Consider the following 17,862-nt stretch of genomic DNA (forward strand, 5'->3'; position numbering starts at 1 on the left):
TTATTGTAGATGAGGTCACCGGGTCAAATTACTTACAATTCAAGTAACAATACAACTACATTCAAATATTCAGATACAAATAAAAGTCATGCATTCAATGCCTACTGAGGTACAAGTACAGGAGTAGTAACAGCGTTGTGTAGTTTACATAACAGCAGTAACAGTAGTTGTTGTGCAGTGCGTCCCATGTGACATTAGTTGATACTGATGCAGCTACGTCAAGTTTACTGTAGTAACTGCAGTAATATCTTATGCACTTCTAAGTCATACATATATATTTCACTGCTATACTAAAAAGTGACATTATTGTAGACTGTCTGCGTTTTACCGGCCGCAGTGTTTATTAAGTAGTCACAAACTTTTCAGAAGGAACAGTTAGAAGAAAATAACGAAACGAAGAAGTTTTCCTGTCCGTTATTCATCCGCCAGCTTCCCAGTGATCCTGTAGGTCTCCGTCGGCCCCTGCTCTCCACACGTCTGCTGGGTCTCTTGGCTCGCTGGCTTCTCCAGTACATCTGACAATAGTGAACCCATTAACACGTGAACATCTGGTACGTTTCCCAAGTAAATATCTTGTTTCATCCTTATTTTTTTCATTTGAGAACTAGATTCTACGGAAGCCCAAGAGGCTGAAAAAAGAGAATACGGTGATCCAGTTTCTAAGTCTGATCTAAATAATGTTCTCAGCTGCATTAATGTCTTCTTTCATTTATATATATATATATATATATATATATATATATATATATATATATATATAAAAATAAAAATGTGTGTGTCAAAAAGACAGGAAAAGTGTTTTGACAGGATAATTTCGTGTTTGTTGTTGTAATATTCTCATCGACCACAAGCGGCTCATGTGCACCATGTTTAAAATATTTTATATAAAAGCTTTCATGGTTTTCTTCCAGCTGAGTTTTTAATCTCTCTGCGCACTTTAAACACAATGTTCATATATTAATCTGTTGGCAGATTTATTTTGTCTAGAAATGTATTTTACCAGCCCGAGTCTGCCGTTAGGGAACTTTTAGTTAAAATGAGAAACTCAACTATACACCAGATAAATTATCCTGTTATGAAGAAAACAGTGTTGGCACTTTCTTGACAGGGATTCCGTATCATTCTCACTGTGAAGTTAAAATGTTACAGACACCTGTTTGTTGGCTTCTGCCACGCTTGTGGGAGGGCGCATAGAGGAAGACGATGGTGAACACGTACAGGTTCCACATGCCATAGACTCCTGTGAGGAAAGCACTGTGGACCTGGAAAGTGTAGTCTCCCCAGTGCCAGTGACTCTCGCTGACCTGGTGACACAAGCCAAACACGTGGAAGAACCGGTCACAGCAGGAAATAATAACGCAGTTATACGGCTCCATGTTGATCATTCATGAGTAACACTTACTTGATTTAATATGAAAAAGATGACCGTCATGGCGGCACACGCTAGAGTTACCAGCATCAAAAACTTGAACCTGAAGATTATACCCTGGCAGAGCCAGCAAGAGTGATACAAAATAAAACATTTCCAGAATATTGTTGGGTCAATTTTGATTCAGATATGAAACGTAAAATACTAAAAGTCAAACCTCATAACGCAGTCTCCTAGCCTTCGGCATCGCAGGAAGTTGCTGTATTTTGCCACCAATGTTCCTGAACACACATCGCACCATGCCACACAGGGAGAGGAAGTACAGACAGACAGAAACCCCCGCAACCACAATGAAGGTAATCTGTGCCGACAGTCAAGGGAAAGAAACCTGGATGTTTAAAGCTGGTTGTCATGAGGCAGACTTCATTAGACTCATCTGAAGGATACGGCCAGCTTCATCCCAACCTCTGATGCCCAGACGCTGTAGAAAGGGTTGGTCAAATGAACCCCCCTTTGTGTGACATAACAGCACATTCATATATTTGAAGAAAGTTACAACTCAATGGACCTCATCAAAGGCAGTCGTATCACTACCTGTCGCTCAGGTCGAATGCGAGGAGAAGGGACGAGCCGAACCCCACCAGCCCGACCTGCCACCAGTACGCCGAGAGGCGATTCCTCCGACTTTGGTCCTGCAAGAGTCGCGGTAGAAAGAGAAATCTGAACAACTGGCAAGAAAAGTGTGGAGAAAAAGTACGGCGGAGAGGAAGCAGTAGGCGCTAACCATGAGGTGCTCGCCGCAGAAGATGATCCAGAAACAGAAGAGCGTGGAGTAGAAGACGCCCTGTTGAGCGTCCTCCAACAGCAGCAGCCACGTCCACTCAAAGCCCAGGGAGAGGCACTCCACCGGCACGTTCAGGATCGTCGTGGAGATACCCAGAGCAAAAATCACCCTGCACGAGGTACAAGACAGAGCGTGCTACGATGGCGTGCATTCTGCTGCAGGCAGAGTACTGACCCGGTTCTACCGGGCCCAATGTGCACTTAAGATGGAGCACTTAACATTTCCCCACCCCGAAGCGCCGCATAACTCTTGGAAATGTGGTTTTAAGTCTGCACTGAGTGACTGAAGGGCCGGGTTGCACTCCGAGATGTTTTAACTTAAGACCTCGAGAGCTGTGCTAATAACATCACTTTACCATTAAAAACTCTGTTTGTGCAGCGGCCTAAAGTGTTCAATATCAAGTTAAATTAAATGATGACTCATTCCTCTTTATAAAATAAAGTGCATAACATAAATGAAGCAATAAATTGTGGAATCTTTTATTTTAAATACACTAGTTTCATGACATTTTGTTATTGTGTTTTATTAGAGTTATTCTTATTTTTTTATTTATTAAACAGAAATCATTTGCCCCCATCCGCACAGCAAGCTAACCAACTGCCAGCTAGCAAATAAAGAACTTTACAAAATCAGACATGAAATAACAAATACATCAAACCCCCAGAAAATGAATTTAAATGTACTAAAATAAATAATAATAATAAAAAAATATATATATATATATATATATATATATATATATATATATATATATTAGTACATTTAAATTCATTTTTGGGGGATTAGATGTATTCCTTTTCATGACGTGTAACCTGTCTATTTAATACAGAACACTTCAGGGCTCCATTTGTTTGTCCTTGTTGTGCTCAAAGTGAACACGACTCCTGACGTGGCTGAACGTTACGGAGTCAAAGCAGTTCCCTCATTGGCTCATACTTTTCCAAAAGGACTGGAGGTCTTGCCATGATCACGATCCTGTGCCAGTACCAAACTGTTACCACAAAGATCCAGGGGCTGAACACAGTCTTCATGCTGATCCACACTTTAGTGAAGCCTCCATTCTGGTGGATGCCCTGAGACAAGAAGGGACATCAAATATCTGGTTGAAACACGCGCGCGCTTTTGAGATTTTAAAATCCAGTCAAAACGGGTGACGGAGGCCCAACTATAAGAATCATACTCACCACTACGTGGATGTCTTTGATTTCTCCAATTCCAACGTTCACCGTGTCGTTTACTGGCAGGCGGAGGTTGACCAAAAAATATTTGTGGGCCACACTTCCCAGTTCCATAAACGGTATGGGGTCACAGTGGTAAAAGCGGCCTTCGTTTTCAGAGGTCTGCAAAAAACACGGACCGCTGCACGTTACCAAGCGGAGACCGTATCATTCATTTAGAAAGTGTTGGAACGTGGCCACGCAGGTTTACCTTAGGGACCGCGAATATGCACCTGAGCGGCCTCCGCTCCACCGAGAGAGACTTCGTGGTCCACTCCGACGTCAGATCGTCCCTGTACGCCAAGCCAGCATCGATAGTGACGAGGACATCGCCGTCTTCTGCAGACAAGATTCCGTTTTATTAGACATCTGCAGCAAGAAGCCTCGGGCCTGTATCATTTTTTAAAAAAAGGTATGACAGACGCGCTCCCCTTACCAATCTGATTGATCATCTTGAACGCGATGTCAAACTGCAGCACAGCCAGCATGTACTGGAACCAGGGACTCATCTCCGCATCGGGAGGAGGCACGTGCACAGCGAAAACAATGTCGTTTGCGTCCAGCGTCTTTGCCAGAGGCTCGTCAAAACTGTGGATCTGCTGGCACCGGTTCGATCCCCACGGGGCCAGCCAGCCGCGCTCCCGGTGGCGGTTAATGCATTTGGTAGCCATGTAGCGAACGGCACTGGTAGGACTGGGAGCTATCGTGAAAGGGGGGAATACTCCGTCAGAGACATGTGGTTTGAGTTAGGTCCTATTGAGTAGACAGAATAAAGCTGCGTCTTATTTATTTAGCCAATTTGGGAGACGGTTCAAACAAAACATATGCAGGTTACTTTCCAGATACAGAAAATAATAATTGGACTACTTACCGATTAGTGCTCCAACCATGATGCAAAGAACTTGCAAGACAAGAATAAAAAAAAACAAGAAAAACAATTTCTTAGTGCTCATGTTCTCTATGATTGCGCCTGACATTTCTGAGAGGATTTGGAAAAGTGACGTGCCGAGCTGTGTTCCCAGGAGGCTAAGTGCTCCACTGCTGCTCGTCTGCCTGCTCACACACATCCGCCTCTCCCAGGAGACACAAATCATCTTCGAGCTAGTGCAGATGGTGGGGGCGAGGGAGGGGGGTGACAGTCATACATCTAGATACAGAACAATAAATGTCTCATTTGTTTTTCTAAAAAAGACATAACAAAAAGACATAACAGTTGTCTATAAAATACGATTTCTTTATTGCTTAAAGAATACAACTTCGTAGCATAGGCGAGTGAATGTGTATCACAACTAGGTTACTTGTCTTTACGCTGAGGATTGACCAGTCACAATGCAAATGTTTGATACTGCACCCGAAGAGAGGTCAGCCTGGATATCAAAGCATCTTACAAATTTGAAGGTTAATAATCCTTAACATTGTTGAGACTGACCCGGAGTCAGCAGCAAGAATCACCTCAGCACCTACACCTTTAATAAAACCAAAAAAAAATCTGGGCTGTTAGTCTCTCCTCTATCTTTGGTTCTATGAGACAAAAATATAGAGTTTCTGAAACGTGTAGTTAATTAGCAATACTGCAGGTGGTTCAAGATAGAAAGAAAAATGCAACATTAAGCATCTGAATGATCTAAAAATCAACCAAAATGTCCATTTAATTCTCTACTTAATGAGAAAAGAAAAAAAGAATCCTATATTCACATCTCTTCTGATGATCCCCTGATAAACAAATATATCAAGAGGGGGGTAGAGAAAACCCTTTCTGTTAAAGTGACCATCAAACCACAAGAAAGGAGAAATCGACTGCTCTGAAATTATTCTAAAGCAGTTCTCCTAAACCACCAAAAGTGATCCTAGTACAACGGATAACATGAAGAATGCTATCTGGTGCAGTACCCGCGGGTCCGAACACTTGTTGCAATATCACCAACATTCATTGACATATCCCGGGCAATGCCCTCAGTGTCCACAACACATCCAGAAATCTACAAATCACTCACAACATACTATCAAGATATAATTAAACAGAAGCATCTGGGGGAAGAAAAAAGGGGGAGGCTGCTCAAAAACTCTGCATCCTCTCGATCAAAATTATTTTCAGGTTCCGGTGTCTGAACGAGAGTGAGACCGTCTAGAAAACCGCAGTTGTCCTTCTCTTCAGTGTCCATTCCGATGTGCATTATCCATGTTACACTGATGTATGCCAGTGGTCAAACCCGCTTCATGTCTCTGCCAATGACAGCACTGAGGGAGTTGTGTGCCAGTGGGGTCCCAGGAGGGGATCCTGAAGGAGTCCTGGGAATCACATGTCATCGTCCTCGTCTTCGTCCTGAGAGGAACTGGCCTGTTGGGCGGCGCTGGCAGATGCCGCTGCCATCTGTGCCTGTTGGGCGGCCTGCTGCATCTGTAGCCACTCTTGCTGGGCGAGCTCCGCCTGCTGCTGCCGCGCCTGCAGGAAAACGGGCAAAACCAAAACAGAGACTTGACGTGAGGGAAGGTGAAATAGAGAGCTTATTAGGCAATATCTGGCGTGATATTAGAGCAAATATGACAGTATTTTTTACACAAAGATATTAAAGACATGAGAAAAATTATCACAGTAAGGTTTTTGACATCCATTACTGAGGCTGAAATATAAATAGGGCATTATGTCTTATTTTAGACATATATGCAAGTTCATTAGATGGATGTCTCAATAGAAGATACGGTTGTGCATTTGTAATATGCAGATACAAAAGAAACATAACAAATCCCATTTGTTTTGACAGCACTATCTGTCACATTTATGGTTGTGTTGCATTTATAATCGCAGCAAGATTCAAGGATTACTTTGTCACAGTCCAATTTCTCCACATGTGGCGTGAGATCGAGGGGAACTACTCCAGAGGTTGCGCAATAAGAAGGAGTCAGCTTATTAACTTTAAAAGTGTTCATGCTGCTCCATTAATCACAAATATGAAAGCGAAAGAATGTCTTGATTCAGTAAACGTCTCACAAATCATGTTCACATTCTACAGTACTGTTAAACTACTACATACTTGTTTTAACTACACCCCTCTTTTTCCTATATGTTGGCTTTTGTACACAACACCAACATGTAACCTAATATATTAATAACTTTTTAAATCGTGAATCTGGGGTGACCTGGCAAAATAACCATTTAAAACATGGAAACGGATTGCAACCGTACAATATACCACACCGGTATTGCAATCCTAATGTTATTGTGGACATATTGCCACCACACACTTATTTCTAGACCCGAGCTCCACACTTGATGCACAGTAAACACTTACAGCACGTAGAGAATTGCAGATTTGAGAGTTTTTTTCAGATCATACCTTGGCAAACAATTCCTGTTGCTGCCTGAGGAGCTCTTCCTCTGGGATCCCCAGGTTCTCCAGTCGAGAGCTGGCCTTCCTCCTCTTCAGAGCTACAGTTTTACACTCCTGGAGGACGTCTTTTACCTCCGTGATGTACGAGGCGAAACCCAGGCTCTCGAGCGCTGTGGTGTGAAAACAAGAGGCGAAAGCGACATAATTACTCTCAGGGGTTTCACATTCTTAGCTTGGGAGAGGGCACACACCCCCTCGTGTGGTCCTCGACATATTAGGACGGAGTCACCGTGGGCCAGGACTCACCGTTGATGACATGCTCAGGAGAGATGGTCTTCTTGTCGGACTTGTTGCATATTTCATTGGCTTCAGAGGAGATGAGGTGTATGAACTCCGTGCAGCAGTTGACCACGAGCTCCCTGGCGTCGTTGGCCACTCGTACGTTCGGGAGAGTTTCTTTAATCATCTTGTTGATGGCTGCTCTGGGGATGGTGAGGTCGTCGTCGTTTCCAGAGGAAGAAGCCATCGTGGCAGGCAAAAAAAAAACAAAAAAAAGACCAGAGATGAATGCTCCGGCTCCTGGCCGGGTGAGGAAACGTTAGTGGACGATGGCAGGCCTGTATCTGTTAATGTAGTCCACTGCAAGGGTCAAGGCAACAGCGAGTTTAATGGCATCAAGAAGAAAAAAGACGTTTCCTCAAAATACGCCGGTTGGCTAGCTTGCTCGGCGAGCTAATGACGTATTGCACGTGTTAAAACCCAACGAAGTGCGGTTTCTGTGGACCGCCGCTGTGACGCGGACTGCGACAGACAATAATAAGGTCCAAGAAACGAACAAATACAACCACAGAACCGTTAACACTTGGAGGGAAACGTATGCGTAGCTAGCTAGCTACCAAGCTAGCTAGTAGCTGTGGTCCCTGTCGCAAGCAAACCGCAACCCAGAAGACAAGTGAGAGCGGAGCCTGAGCGCATGGCTACAGCGGAACAATGAGCGGCCCCAGACATGTGTGACCCGACAGGCGTCCCGGGAGACACGGCACGCGGAATGAAGCCGCCACAACACTGAGAGTTATTAGTCCTAGCATCGACTAAGTGAGCCAAACATGTCAATCGAGCTCAAAGCTATCATTAGTTAATTTACTATTTAGTATCCTCGGTAGCATTAGCTTAAATTTGTCCGGAAGTGACGTTATCAAAGAGCCGGATAAGGGCTTCTTCTTCTTCTACCATGAGGTTTTTACGGTAGTTGGCATCTATAACTGCCACCCTCGGTTTTTATTCTCCCTCAGTGTCCATTTTAAGAGTCCAGTCGTGGACAGTATCCACTAGCGCTACACACTATGATATACCTTTAACGCTGGCCTCGCCCTATTCCGTAGTTGTGTCATCCTTTTTTTGTTTACATTTAGCCAGATTTTCTCTTATTAGCTAGATTCGACTTCTAGGCACAGCAACTGCGGACAATGTTTCCAGCTCCTTTATTAAAAATTTAAAAAACACTCTAGACTGTCTTTATACGTTTGTTCCCTATAACTATGGCATTCACTCGGATACGGTGTAACTCAGCAAGTGTTTACCGCCATCTGTTGTTCACTTGGAGAATTAACGCGACACGTTTTCTGTTCTTTTCCATTCTATTGTATTCCAGTTTTATAATCCAGTGTAACAAACACAATATGCCACTAACACAAACTGAATCACAAAGTGATGCATGTCTTTGAAAGATGGCCTCTGGATGTTTAGAATGTCTCGAAATGTAAACATCGGCTCTCAACAGGCCAGTGTAACCATCTAAAGTTTCTAAACGTTTCATCTGATGCACTGACTTCTTACATGTTGTTCAATAAACGAGGCTTAACGAGTTGAGATGTGCCCGTCGGTCACATGTGCCACGGTGTGGTTTAAAACCTGCAGCGAGAGCTCACAGACTCATGTATGAAAAAGAAAATGTCATCATCACAATTATCTTTAGCTTTCATATATTTATTTGTTCACATCAATCACTAATTCAATATTTTTGCATAGAATACAATTCTAATGAAATAAAGTGAAAGCAAACCGTAAACCCACATGTGGGTGAGTGTATCTTGCTCAAGACAACATGACACTAGTTGCTCTCGTCCTTTTCCAAGGTGAAGCTTTTTCGGCTTCTCCAGCGAAGAAGTTTGAGGAAGTTCAGACTGGCGTTGAAGACCGTGTGATGATCTTGAAAGTATGCTATTGGGGGAAGAACAAAGAACAGAGCAGACATAAACCATTGTAACTCATCTCGGTTGTGTTAAAACGGTGAGGTGAAGATTGTCTGATACATCTTCAGCAGTCTGCCCGAATGTTTTCAAAGATCTGATTGTAGTTCTTCAAGTAGATGGTGAAGAGCATGTCGGCAGTCACCTTGTCAGCTTTGCTGAGATCAGTCTTCATGCCCTCCTCTTAGACTTTAGGCTCAAACTCACCGGACCTGGCTCAATCAGGCTGATGCTGAGGAATGGACAGTAGAGACATCACATCTCACACGATGGGAGGCCGAAGAGCAGCATGCTCCGTTAAAAAGTAACCGAAAGCTGCAGAGATACTTTTAATATATGCATGCATGGGAAACCACCCTGCAGCGCTATTCAGGAACCGCCATTGATATGCGGTTCCTGAATGATGCCCTGTTAGCACGGGCCCCAGACCAGGGTGTGCTGATATGGGATTATTTATTTATTATTTATTTATTTGCCACAACATACTTTGCCAGTTGTGCAATATGTGTGTGCAGATGTTTCGACACAGACATTTGTCGGGTGGCAGGCATTTACATGTCTGTTCTCCATGACCACAAGGTGGCCTTTTTCCTCCTCTTCATGTCAGGGAGGATTTCCTTCAGCAGGCATACAAGATCAAAGAAGTTGGTGACGATGGCAGTCTTCATCTCGTCGATGGACTGGCACTCGATAGGCTCAATCCGACCCATCCCAGCATTGCTTACTGTGGGAGGAAGTCAGCCATGACGAGAAATGTTATCAAAGCATGTACAATGTGCGTATTGGAAAACTATTAGCGGAACCAGAACTTGTGAGAAGTGGCAGCTCTAGCCCTAAACTTATTTAAGATGTCCACACAGGCTTTGATGGAGTCCTCGTCACATACGTCCACCTGTTTGATCTCCAGAGTCCTGCCCAGGGTCCAACCGGCCACCTCGATCAGCGCCTCACCCTTACTCAAGTTCCTCATGGTGGCATAGACTGCAATAAGCCAAATTAATTGACACTTGGATGCAGAATTATTCTCTAATTTTTCACATTAGTGGCATAACAGATCATTTAGCTTTTTATTTTCTTGGGTTTTTGTCTCTGAAGTTGTGCTGCGGGACCATTACTATGGAGATTCTTCATGAGGTTCAAAACATTGGAAAATATGGCAGTTGTTAGTCAACTGAGACGTCTTTTCCATAAACAATGTCCCAGTAGCTTGGGATAATCCGCAGACGTCGGAACTATTTCTTCCACAGAAAGTAGTTCCATTGAAAACTGTACGGGAGAGCGGGGATCGAACCGGGTACAGGACGACCACTGAGCTACAGCCAACCATGTAAGCACATAGCTTTGAATGATTAGTGTCCAAAAGGATGATGGTCCCTAATACTTCTAAAGTGCCTCTCCACTTGCAGCCATGTGATCCATTAACCAGCAGTAATGTCACAAAGGGATTGGCAGTCATGAATAATTTACATTAATATGCATCTAACTTTATTTTAAATAAGAGATTGTAGAAAACTCACTGGAGTGAGGGCTAGAGCGTCTCTAAAGAAATAAGGCCCTCCCCAATTTTGCTGAGAATGGATCCTCACCTTGTCAAAAAATACTTTAACGCCCTCCCCCATGTTTAAAAATAATATGACAGGGTTCAGTTGGTGCTGTTAATTATAGAACACGTTCATAATTTACAATGGTGCACTATTTTCACCACTTCGCATAATTTCCATACTGTCCCTTTGCTGTTAATCTACCATTTTAAATGTTCAGCAGTTAAAACCTGATGCATGTGCAATACAAACACCTTAAAATCACATGTCCTTTTATTCAGTGTAATTGAACGCTAGTGACAAGCAGTTTTAGAAAGTTTAGAAGTTGCCAGTTAGACAAGGTTTCTTTAAATTAGGCAATTTTACCCATTAACTTTTTCTTCTCGTCCTTTGAGATGCGGGCAACAAAGGCGAGGCCGATCCCAGAGCAGCAGCCTGTGACGAGTACCGCCTTCTGGGTCATTTTGTCTAGTTAGCGTTTGTCCAGCAGCAAAGAATGAACAAGAACAAAGGAGGAACTTTTAAAGCCCACTCCTTAATCCACATGTCTGCAACTCAGCGGAAACCTTGTACACACGGGCTGGTTACCGACAAGCCCGGCCTACACATGGTGCAGTGAGGATTTAGGCTTATGATAAGTTTATTGCTGCGGGTGAGTTGACTCAAAAGATTTGATAGAAAAAGAACATTGTCTCATTTGATTAAAGATATCCAATCAGACAGTCAAAGAAACTGTCATAGTTTTTTTATTCAAATTCCTCAATCTGTTAGTCTTTGTAAGCTAGGCTGTGAAAAGGGACATGTTTTGTGAAAATACACATTTTTGACGTTTCAAAATGAAATACATGACGGGGAGAATTAGTGCATCATCTTCCCCGGGATCGTAAACAGTTTATTTTAATGCAAAAGACAGAACCACATCAAAGCAGCAAAGAAATTCCAGACCCGTTCCCTCTAATTTATTGAAGATACTGTGAGTTTAAATATTTAATCTCCACCCAGGGAGAACATGCCATGTGCACAATATCGACAGGTCGGTTATCGTTTGAAGTCCAACGAGAAGCATTGACTCTTGGCAGATTTTTCCACTAGTGCTTTGAGATGCGCTCTTTGATGGACTTCAAAAGATCTTGGTCCCACATGTCGGGGTCCCAGGCAAGGAACCAGCCGGTGAAGAAGAGTGGCTCATTCCCCTGTTTAATGGTGCCGATGGGGACTCCAGTACGCCCAGAGGGGTCCGACTCCACATATTGTTCCGCTGAAAGGAAACCAAGGATGCATTTGTTGAACAAATTCCTCTTAGGTCACTTCGCATCTTTATTAACTCTGCTCGTCTTACCAATCTGGGATGATCCAGTTTTCTCTGTCTCATTGGCATCGTTTCCAACCCAAACATAGATCTGGTGCGAGAAATAACCAAAGGGATTTATGGATATGACAACAATAAAAATAAAAAAGTTAAGAAAAAGGGATCTGCGAGAGCGACCAACAAATGAAAAAGTGAAAGGCAGCTTACCTGATTCCAGGTGTCCAGAATCATGACATCATCGGGTGCCAGATCCATCTGTGTGAACTCGCCGGGCACCTCTTCTGCCTAAATATAGAAAGTGTGTGTTTATAAGTGGCTATACGAAAACCTGTCAGTTAAACAGGTAAAAGAATCGCATCAAAATAAAATAACCAACGCCCCTTGACTGAATTGAAATAGATGAAAACTTAAGAGGCTCACTATCAGCCTGCCGGTCTTGTTTGAACACCCAAACAGTCTTGGAGGCTTGACTGTCTTCTGCAGGGCCAAGGAGGTCTGGTAGTCCTTCTTCCCACCGAGTGCTTTCCAGAAATCAGCTGACAGAGAAAAACAGTTTTCCACAGGAAATATTTTACACTGCAGTGATCAAAGCCCAACCCCCCTTTTTTTCCCCACTTGCACCCGCTCACCTGGCTCCTCGGTCTCCTCCACATCAGTGGCAGTTCCTCCAAGCACGCCGGCGACATACTCGGCTGCAGCCTGCTCCTCCTCCATTGCTCCCTTTCCCTTCCACACAAACAGGGAACTTGGCGTCTTCAGCACAAACACATCATTGGTGTTGAGAGAGGTGGCAGTGGGCGCCACCTGCGTTCCGCAAGACACAAAGAGAGGGAGAACGGTGTGAGTGGGTCATTTAGAAGAGTCAGCTGTGGCGCCTTCAATGTGATAAACAACGCTGACCTCAACAGCCCGCGTGGCTTTGGTAGAGCTCCGACGGATGTGGAAGAGACGCTTGCTGCCGGGCTTGCTCTCGCCAGATACGCGGGACGTCCCGCCCAGGTGGACCAGCAAAGGGTTGGCTTTAAACACGCTCACAAGATGGGGGGGTTCTTGGCCCTGAGTGACACGAATCTGCCGAGACACAGCAGTCGCTTAGCCAAACAAGTATGATGAGGGCCTATGAGTCGTTCACCCCATCTGCTTGAATACGTCATTAAAGGAACAGTTTGCTTATTTTCTGTATGGCTGAGTGTTAGATGAGAAGATCAATTCCACTCTTAAGTCCATCCGTTCAATATAAAAGTTACAGCAAGCAGCTGATTAGCATAAAACTGGGGGCAAGACACCTACCAGCACCTCTAAAGCTCCCTCATTACCAGGCTAGCTTTCTCCCCATTTTGCCAGTCATTATGCTAAGCTAACCAGCTGCCGGCTCTATTTTCATATTTGAAGCCTATTTATGTGAGTGGTATTGATCTTCTCATCAACTCTGGCCAAGTTAGCGTATTTCCCAAGAACTGTTCCTCACCTGAGTCGCTGCTCCACCCATGGAGTCGTCCAATTGGACGGTGAGGAAGGCTGAAGCAGCCAGTTCATCCTTCGTACACTTATTCCCTTGCCTAAAAAAAAAAAAGCCATAATACATTTATAACTCATTCAACCAAATCAATGGCGATATTCACAACTAAGGTAGAAAAGAAAGGCAGTCAGCTGCCCCAGCAAATCAATTCAGTTTAATCCTATATGAATGTTATATAAAAGACACTCAAACTATTTATGTATGGGTAAATGTAAAGTTATGATTTACAATGTGTCCAATTGCATTTTTCTCTTCTTTCTACTATTTTCCAATTTGCTTCTGCTGTTCCATCAGAGTATAATATCTACTTAGATATTTCCTGCATTTTACCTCCTCTTTAGTTGATATTGTGCTCCAATGCATATTCCTAAATAAAGGGGGCCAGTAGACGCCCTGGGCCCCTCTAACAAAGTAGATCCGGCCATGCTGAAACTTTTGCACTCACCAGGTGTAGATGATATGCTTCTCTCTGCCTCCCGCGTTGTAGGAGTACAGCACCAAGTAGCAGTCGCCTCCATAGAACTGTCCGTAGGTGGATGGGTCCACAGGTACTTTATCCCCTCCTTCCACGCGCCAGATCTACAGACACAGACCAGTCACATCTACCACGTTGACCTATGAAGCAATGAATATTTAGCACGGGCGTAGACAGGCGAGTTACCACACCTTGACTTCCCCGGAGCCATCGTCCACCATGCCGTGCTGGGCAGCCATGTTGTCGTCGCTGTGGAGTTTGGAGGCGTCGAAGGGAATCTGCGTCACGTTGGCAATGCGACCCATGACGTAGGCCTTGCTCGGCCCGGTGCTCTCGTCCTTGTCCAACCAGTTGAAGAAGAACTGCTTGAAAAGGGTGGTCTCGCCCCCCGCGGGCAGTATCTGGATCTGTTCATGTCAGAAGCGGACAGAGGAGCAGGCATGTTCATGAACAGGGAGACAAGATAGGGAGGGCGGAGTTCTGGTAGCAGAGTTTCAGTACGTTGCCACATTACCTGGGTATTCGGAGAGTAATTATTGTCTTTGATGAACTGGTTTGCGGCAGCCAGTGCTGCACTGCGCTCATCTTTATTTGCATCGCTGCCTACAGTTTGGGGTGTGGTACAGTGGTTAGAGCCTACAAACTCTGGTCAAAATTATGGGAGTCATATTTTTCCCTAGTTGGAGAAGAAGCAGAGTGCTGACTTATAACTTGTTGCTATGAACAAACTAAGCACTGATAAATACACAGAGAAAGATGCAAGAAGAGGTTGCAGAAATGGACATATATCGTGGCATTATACCTTTCCAGACAAATATCTTGTTGCTTCCTCCATTGTCCAAGATGTAGCATTCACTGTTGGAGAGCATGTCTTGCTTGAATGGGTTTTTATCCGCCACCATCGTGCTCGTCATGGAGCCGGCGGCATCGGAAATCTAGAAAGGAGAGAGAGACGATCGAATCATCTTCATTCATTATCTGAATATTAAATACACCAACCTCTATCCACATTCATTCATTAATTTAAAAGCCTAATATTTGCGCATATTTACCAGATAGAGAGATGCCAGGTTCTTGTTCTGCTTATCGGTGTGTTGATCACTGTCAGAGCCTCCTGGAGGGAGGTCGGGCTTGGGTCCAAGCACCTATAAATAAAACACATGCACACAGATTGCAACATTGCACTCAAATCCTCCCTCGCCGCCGGAGCCAGACTTTACCGAATAAAGCTGTTCAAATGTAAAAGTAAAAAGAAATTTAAAAAAGTAAAAAGGGGTTAGCGCTCACTTTGATGACATCCTCTGGCTCGGAGCCTTCTTCAATCATTTCCACTTCAGCACGACCTTGACGCTCGTTGTCGCGGATCGCAACGGCCAGCTCAGTGGTCTTCAGGCGCTCAAACATATTGGACTCACTGCCAGACCAGTGGTAGATGAACTGGGAGGAAAAGAAAAAAAAAAGTTATGCCTTGAAGCCTGCACTATTTCAGTCGAACACATTTGGCTATTCAGGCCGTCTTCTAGCTCACCGCTCCCAGGTCGATGATGAAGCAGTCTCCTTTGTTGAAGCTCTCCCAGGACATTTCCATCTCGATGGCTCGGATTCTCCGACGGCCTTTAACACGCAGCAGGCGTTCGACATCTGCTTCGTTGGTCACCACGTGCCGGAAGCCTGAGGCCACACCACCCATCTTGGACAGGAGCAAATCAGGAAGAATAAAGCGTCAGTACTATTACATTAAACCGCAGCTGCATGCTCTGTCGATTTAAAAAAGGATAAATAAATCAAGGATTATCAGATAATAATTATTCCTCTAAAAATGCCGGCTTATTTTTTTAAATTTCAAACCCATACTTACATGCGTAATACTAAAATGAAACACTGGCTATTGTCGTTTTCCTACTTCTGGTGTTGTGGCATCAGAAAACATGTTTCTGCTTGCCTTGTTTGCTAGCTCAAACTCCCCATGGAAATATTTAGCGGAGAACCTGAGGAAGCAACCAACCAAACATTGCCCAGAATAGCAGTGTGACGAACACCACCTCCCATATGAACTTGCAACACTTAAACGACCCCTTTAGGCTGAGGTCATCCCATTGGTTTTGTTTATTTTTGTAGTCTGGCACAAATACATTAATTAATCATCAAATTCCTGAAGGCAGAGGTCACAGGTTTTATTCATGTTGTTGTTTTTCCTGAGAAAATATGTTTTAACTGATTGACCATGAAAACTAAAGAAGTGTGTATGTCACATATTCACCTTGTATTTGATGCCAGTCCTGAAATAGCCCAGAAAAGTGAGAGACTCTTGGTTTTGAAACTCAGTGAACTGAATTGGGGCTCCATTCAAGAAGGTGTCCAGTTGGGTCATAAAGATGGCGGCACACCCTCTCTCATCCTGGGTAGCTTTTTCACCTGTGAAACAGATAAAGCAAAACAGGAAAAAAAACAATGAATGAAAATAAAGAGCAAAGACAGAACATGGGGGGGGGTAATTATATTAACAGCAGAGATTGTTATGAGGTGTCGGCAGAGAATCTAAATACCAAGCCAGGAGTGTATGTTGTAAGATGGAGCAGGGGTGGTTTTGAGCACTATGTAGGAGTCTCCAGTGTAGAAGTCTCCATGGAGCTCAGGAGGGACGAGTGCCAAGTCCATTTTCTCAATCCGCCACACCTGCAGGCCGGGCTTCTTCCCTGCAGTCTGGAACTCCTTGTGGAACGCCATAGTGCTCTGGGTCTGCGATAAGACACATCGTTATTAACACATAACCCATTAGGCCACAGCAGGAACCAACCTTAAAACAGGAGTTGATATGGTGCAACTCTTTCATACAGGGCTGAAAGGATTATCTAAAAGTTTACTGGAAATGTAAGTCGTCACGTTCGAATGTCAAACATTTTCCAGTTGCAGTTTCTCAAATGGGACGATTTGTTGTGGTCTCTGAACAAAAAGGTCCACCCTGTATTCACGGTGCAACCTTTGCTTAACCTGTAATACAGGTGCAAATAATAGTGCGTCGGTATAAAGTGGCGAAAAGTCACCCGATGCACCAGAAAGGGAGTGTCCTCTGCACTTAATGGCAAGCTGCAACAGCAGTGTTGGTTTTTTTGGGGCCGGAAAAACCCGTACACCTTGTATGTTGGGTGGAACATTAGGAGAAAATTGATAAATAGTATGAATCATGCACCAGAGGAAACACGACTTAACATTAAAAGTATTAATTACATACTTGTCAAAGAAGTGTAACCGTTACGCTTCCTTTGATGCAGAAAGAGTTCGCGTGTAACACTTGTTGAGGCGAAAGTAGAACAAGCAATGTGTCTATAACTTCAGAAATATCCATCTGAATATCTAGAGTTTGTTCGTATACAGCTTTCTGAAGCATTTGTACTAAACTGTGCGGATAATTACCAACTTGACATTACCTGGTGAGGACAGAAGGCAGATGATGGGTGAGAAGAAGGCGACGCTGCTACACGTCCAGGTTTCCACCCAGAGTGCCTGCAGCAGGTCTGCTTTATAGTCCGCGGACACATCCGCGTTGAGACGGAGAGGTGTGTCCAGCCGTATCCCGACCCAGCCCAGAGCTACAGAAAACACACACACACACACACGTTATGTAACTTCATTTTATGTTACTTTTCATCCCCGTTCCCTTTTCATTATACAACTTGTGGTGCTGTGGGGGGAAGACAAATCACCGTTTTGGCCTCAGCAGTGTTGGGGTGGGGGGGATGTACTTTTACAGGGGATATGAACTTAAATATTAAGGTAAAGGTCTGATTTGTCATCGAGCTTGACATGGAGAATATATGGCTACAGTCGGCAGCCAGATGGCTAAGCATGGTGACAAAGAGCAACAGTCAGCCCGCCTTACAGTAACATACTGTAATCTAATTGCAGGCACAGCAGGAACACAAACTGCTGAATTATTTAGACCTTATATATAGTGTCGTAGGCTACTGGGATCCACACCCTTTTTGTCTGGTGACATAGTTGATCTGGCA

At 44.0% G+C, this 17,862-nt stretch overlaps 4 protein-coding genes across 4 annotated transcripts; all 4 read right to left on the reverse strand.

The window, feature by feature from the left end:
- Positions 1 to 406: 406 nt before the first annotated feature.
- On the reverse strand, positions 407 to 4,407 carry LOC117729831 (protein wntless homolog). Its single transcript, XM_034531208.1, has 12 exons — positions 4,302 to 4,407; positions 3,867 to 4,130; positions 3,642 to 3,769; positions 3,398 to 3,553; positions 3,150 to 3,286; positions 2,154 to 2,322; positions 1,964 to 2,061; positions 1,817 to 1,880; positions 1,587 to 1,730; positions 1,403 to 1,486; positions 1,154 to 1,304; positions 407 to 515 (listed from the first exon to the last, which is right to left on the reverse strand). Exons 1-12 carry the CDS (start codon positions 4,405 to 4,407, stop codon positions 415 to 417), a joined length of 1,602 nt encoding a protein of 533 aa, XP_034387099.1. The 3' UTR covers positions 407 to 414.
- A 236-nt stretch (positions 4,408 to 4,643) lies between these two features.
- On the reverse strand, positions 4,644 to 8,269 carry dr1 (down-regulator of transcription 1). Its single transcript, XM_034531401.1, has 3 exons — positions 7,066 to 8,269; positions 6,766 to 6,929; positions 4,644 to 5,873 (listed from the first exon to the last, which is right to left on the reverse strand). Exons 1-3 carry the CDS (start codon positions 7,283 to 7,285, stop codon positions 5,727 to 5,729), a joined length of 531 nt encoding a protein of 176 aa, XP_034387292.1. The 5' UTR covers positions 7,286 to 8,269; the 3' UTR covers positions 4,644 to 5,726.
- A 600-nt stretch (positions 8,270 to 8,869) lies between these two features.
- zgc:109982 (uncharacterized protein LOC553564 homolog) lies at positions 8,870 to 11,163 on the reverse strand. The gene is given in 9 exon segments (XM_034530365.1): positions 8,870 to 9,053; positions 9,055 to 9,089; positions 9,091 to 9,215; positions 9,218 to 9,240; positions 9,400 to 9,416; positions 9,564 to 9,595; positions 9,598 to 9,728; positions 9,848 to 9,989; positions 10,916 to 11,163. Coding segments are annotated over 9 exon segments (786 nt in total). The 5' UTR covers positions 11,013 to 11,163.
- Positions 11,164 to 11,279: 116 nt separating this feature from the next.
- Positions 11,280 to 17,351, reverse strand: scinla (scinderin like a). The gene is made up of 17 exons (XM_034531572.1): positions 17,281 to 17,351; positions 16,399 to 16,591; positions 16,113 to 16,267; positions 15,381 to 15,542; positions 15,140 to 15,289; positions 14,905 to 14,997; positions 14,655 to 14,787; positions 14,367 to 14,455; positions 14,044 to 14,259; positions 13,823 to 13,956; positions 13,327 to 13,417; positions 12,759 to 12,929; positions 12,488 to 12,662; positions 12,279 to 12,394; positions 12,066 to 12,143; positions 11,889 to 11,949; positions 11,280 to 11,807 (listed from the first exon to the last, which is right to left on the reverse strand). Exons 2-17 carry the CDS (start codon positions 16,577 to 16,579, stop codon positions 11,638 to 11,640), a joined length of 2,175 nt encoding a protein of 724 aa, XP_034387463.1. The 5' UTR covers positions 16,580 to 16,591; positions 17,281 to 17,351; the 3' UTR covers positions 11,280 to 11,637.
- Between the last annotated feature and the right edge of the window lie 511 nt (positions 17,352 to 17,862).

Source organism: Cyclopterus lumpus, chromosome 4 (assembly GCF_009769545.1).
Source record: "Cyclopterus lumpus isolate fCycLum1 chromosome 4, fCycLum1.pri, whole genome shotgun sequence".
NCBI lineage: Eukaryota > Metazoa > Chordata > Actinopteri > Perciformes > Cyclopteridae > Cyclopterus > Cyclopterus lumpus.

Coding starts and splice junctions, on each gene's coding strand:
- dr1 (XM_034531401.1), bottom strand. CDS start 7,285: ATGGCTTCTTCCTCTGGAAACGACGACGACCTCACCATCCCCAGAGCA. Junction 6,930..7,065: donor TCCTGAGCATGTCATCAACG/GTGAGTCCTGGC, acceptor TTCACACCACAG/CGCTCGAGAGCCTGGGTTTC. Junction 5,874..6,765: donor AACAGGAATTGTTTGCCAAG/GTATGATCTGAA, acceptor GTTTTCCTGCAG/GCGCGGCAGCAGCAGGCGGA.
- LOC117729831 (XM_034531208.1), bottom strand. CDS start 4,407: ATGTCAGGCGCAATCATAGAGAACATGAGCACTAAGAAATTGTTTTTC. Junction 4,131..4,301: donor CATGGTTGGAGCACTAATCG/GTAAGTAGTCCA, acceptor CTTTCACGATAG/CTCCCAGTCCTACCAGTGCC. Junction 1,731..1,816: donor AGGTTGGGATGAAGCTGGCC/GTATCCTTCAGA, acceptor CTGTCGGCACAG/ATTACCTTCATTGTGGTTGC.
- scinla (XM_034531572.1), bottom strand. CDS start 16,579: ATGGCGTTCCACAAGGAGTTCCAGACTGCAGGGAAGAAGCCCGGCCTG. Junction 12,144..12,278: donor ACAAGACCGGCAGGCTGATA/GTGAGCCTCTTA, acceptor TTCTATATTTAG/GCAGAAGAGGTGCCCGGCGA. Junction 11,808..11,888: donor AACTGGATCATCCCAGATTG/GTAAGACGAGCA, acceptor GTTTCCTTTCAG/CGGAACAATATGTGGAGTCG.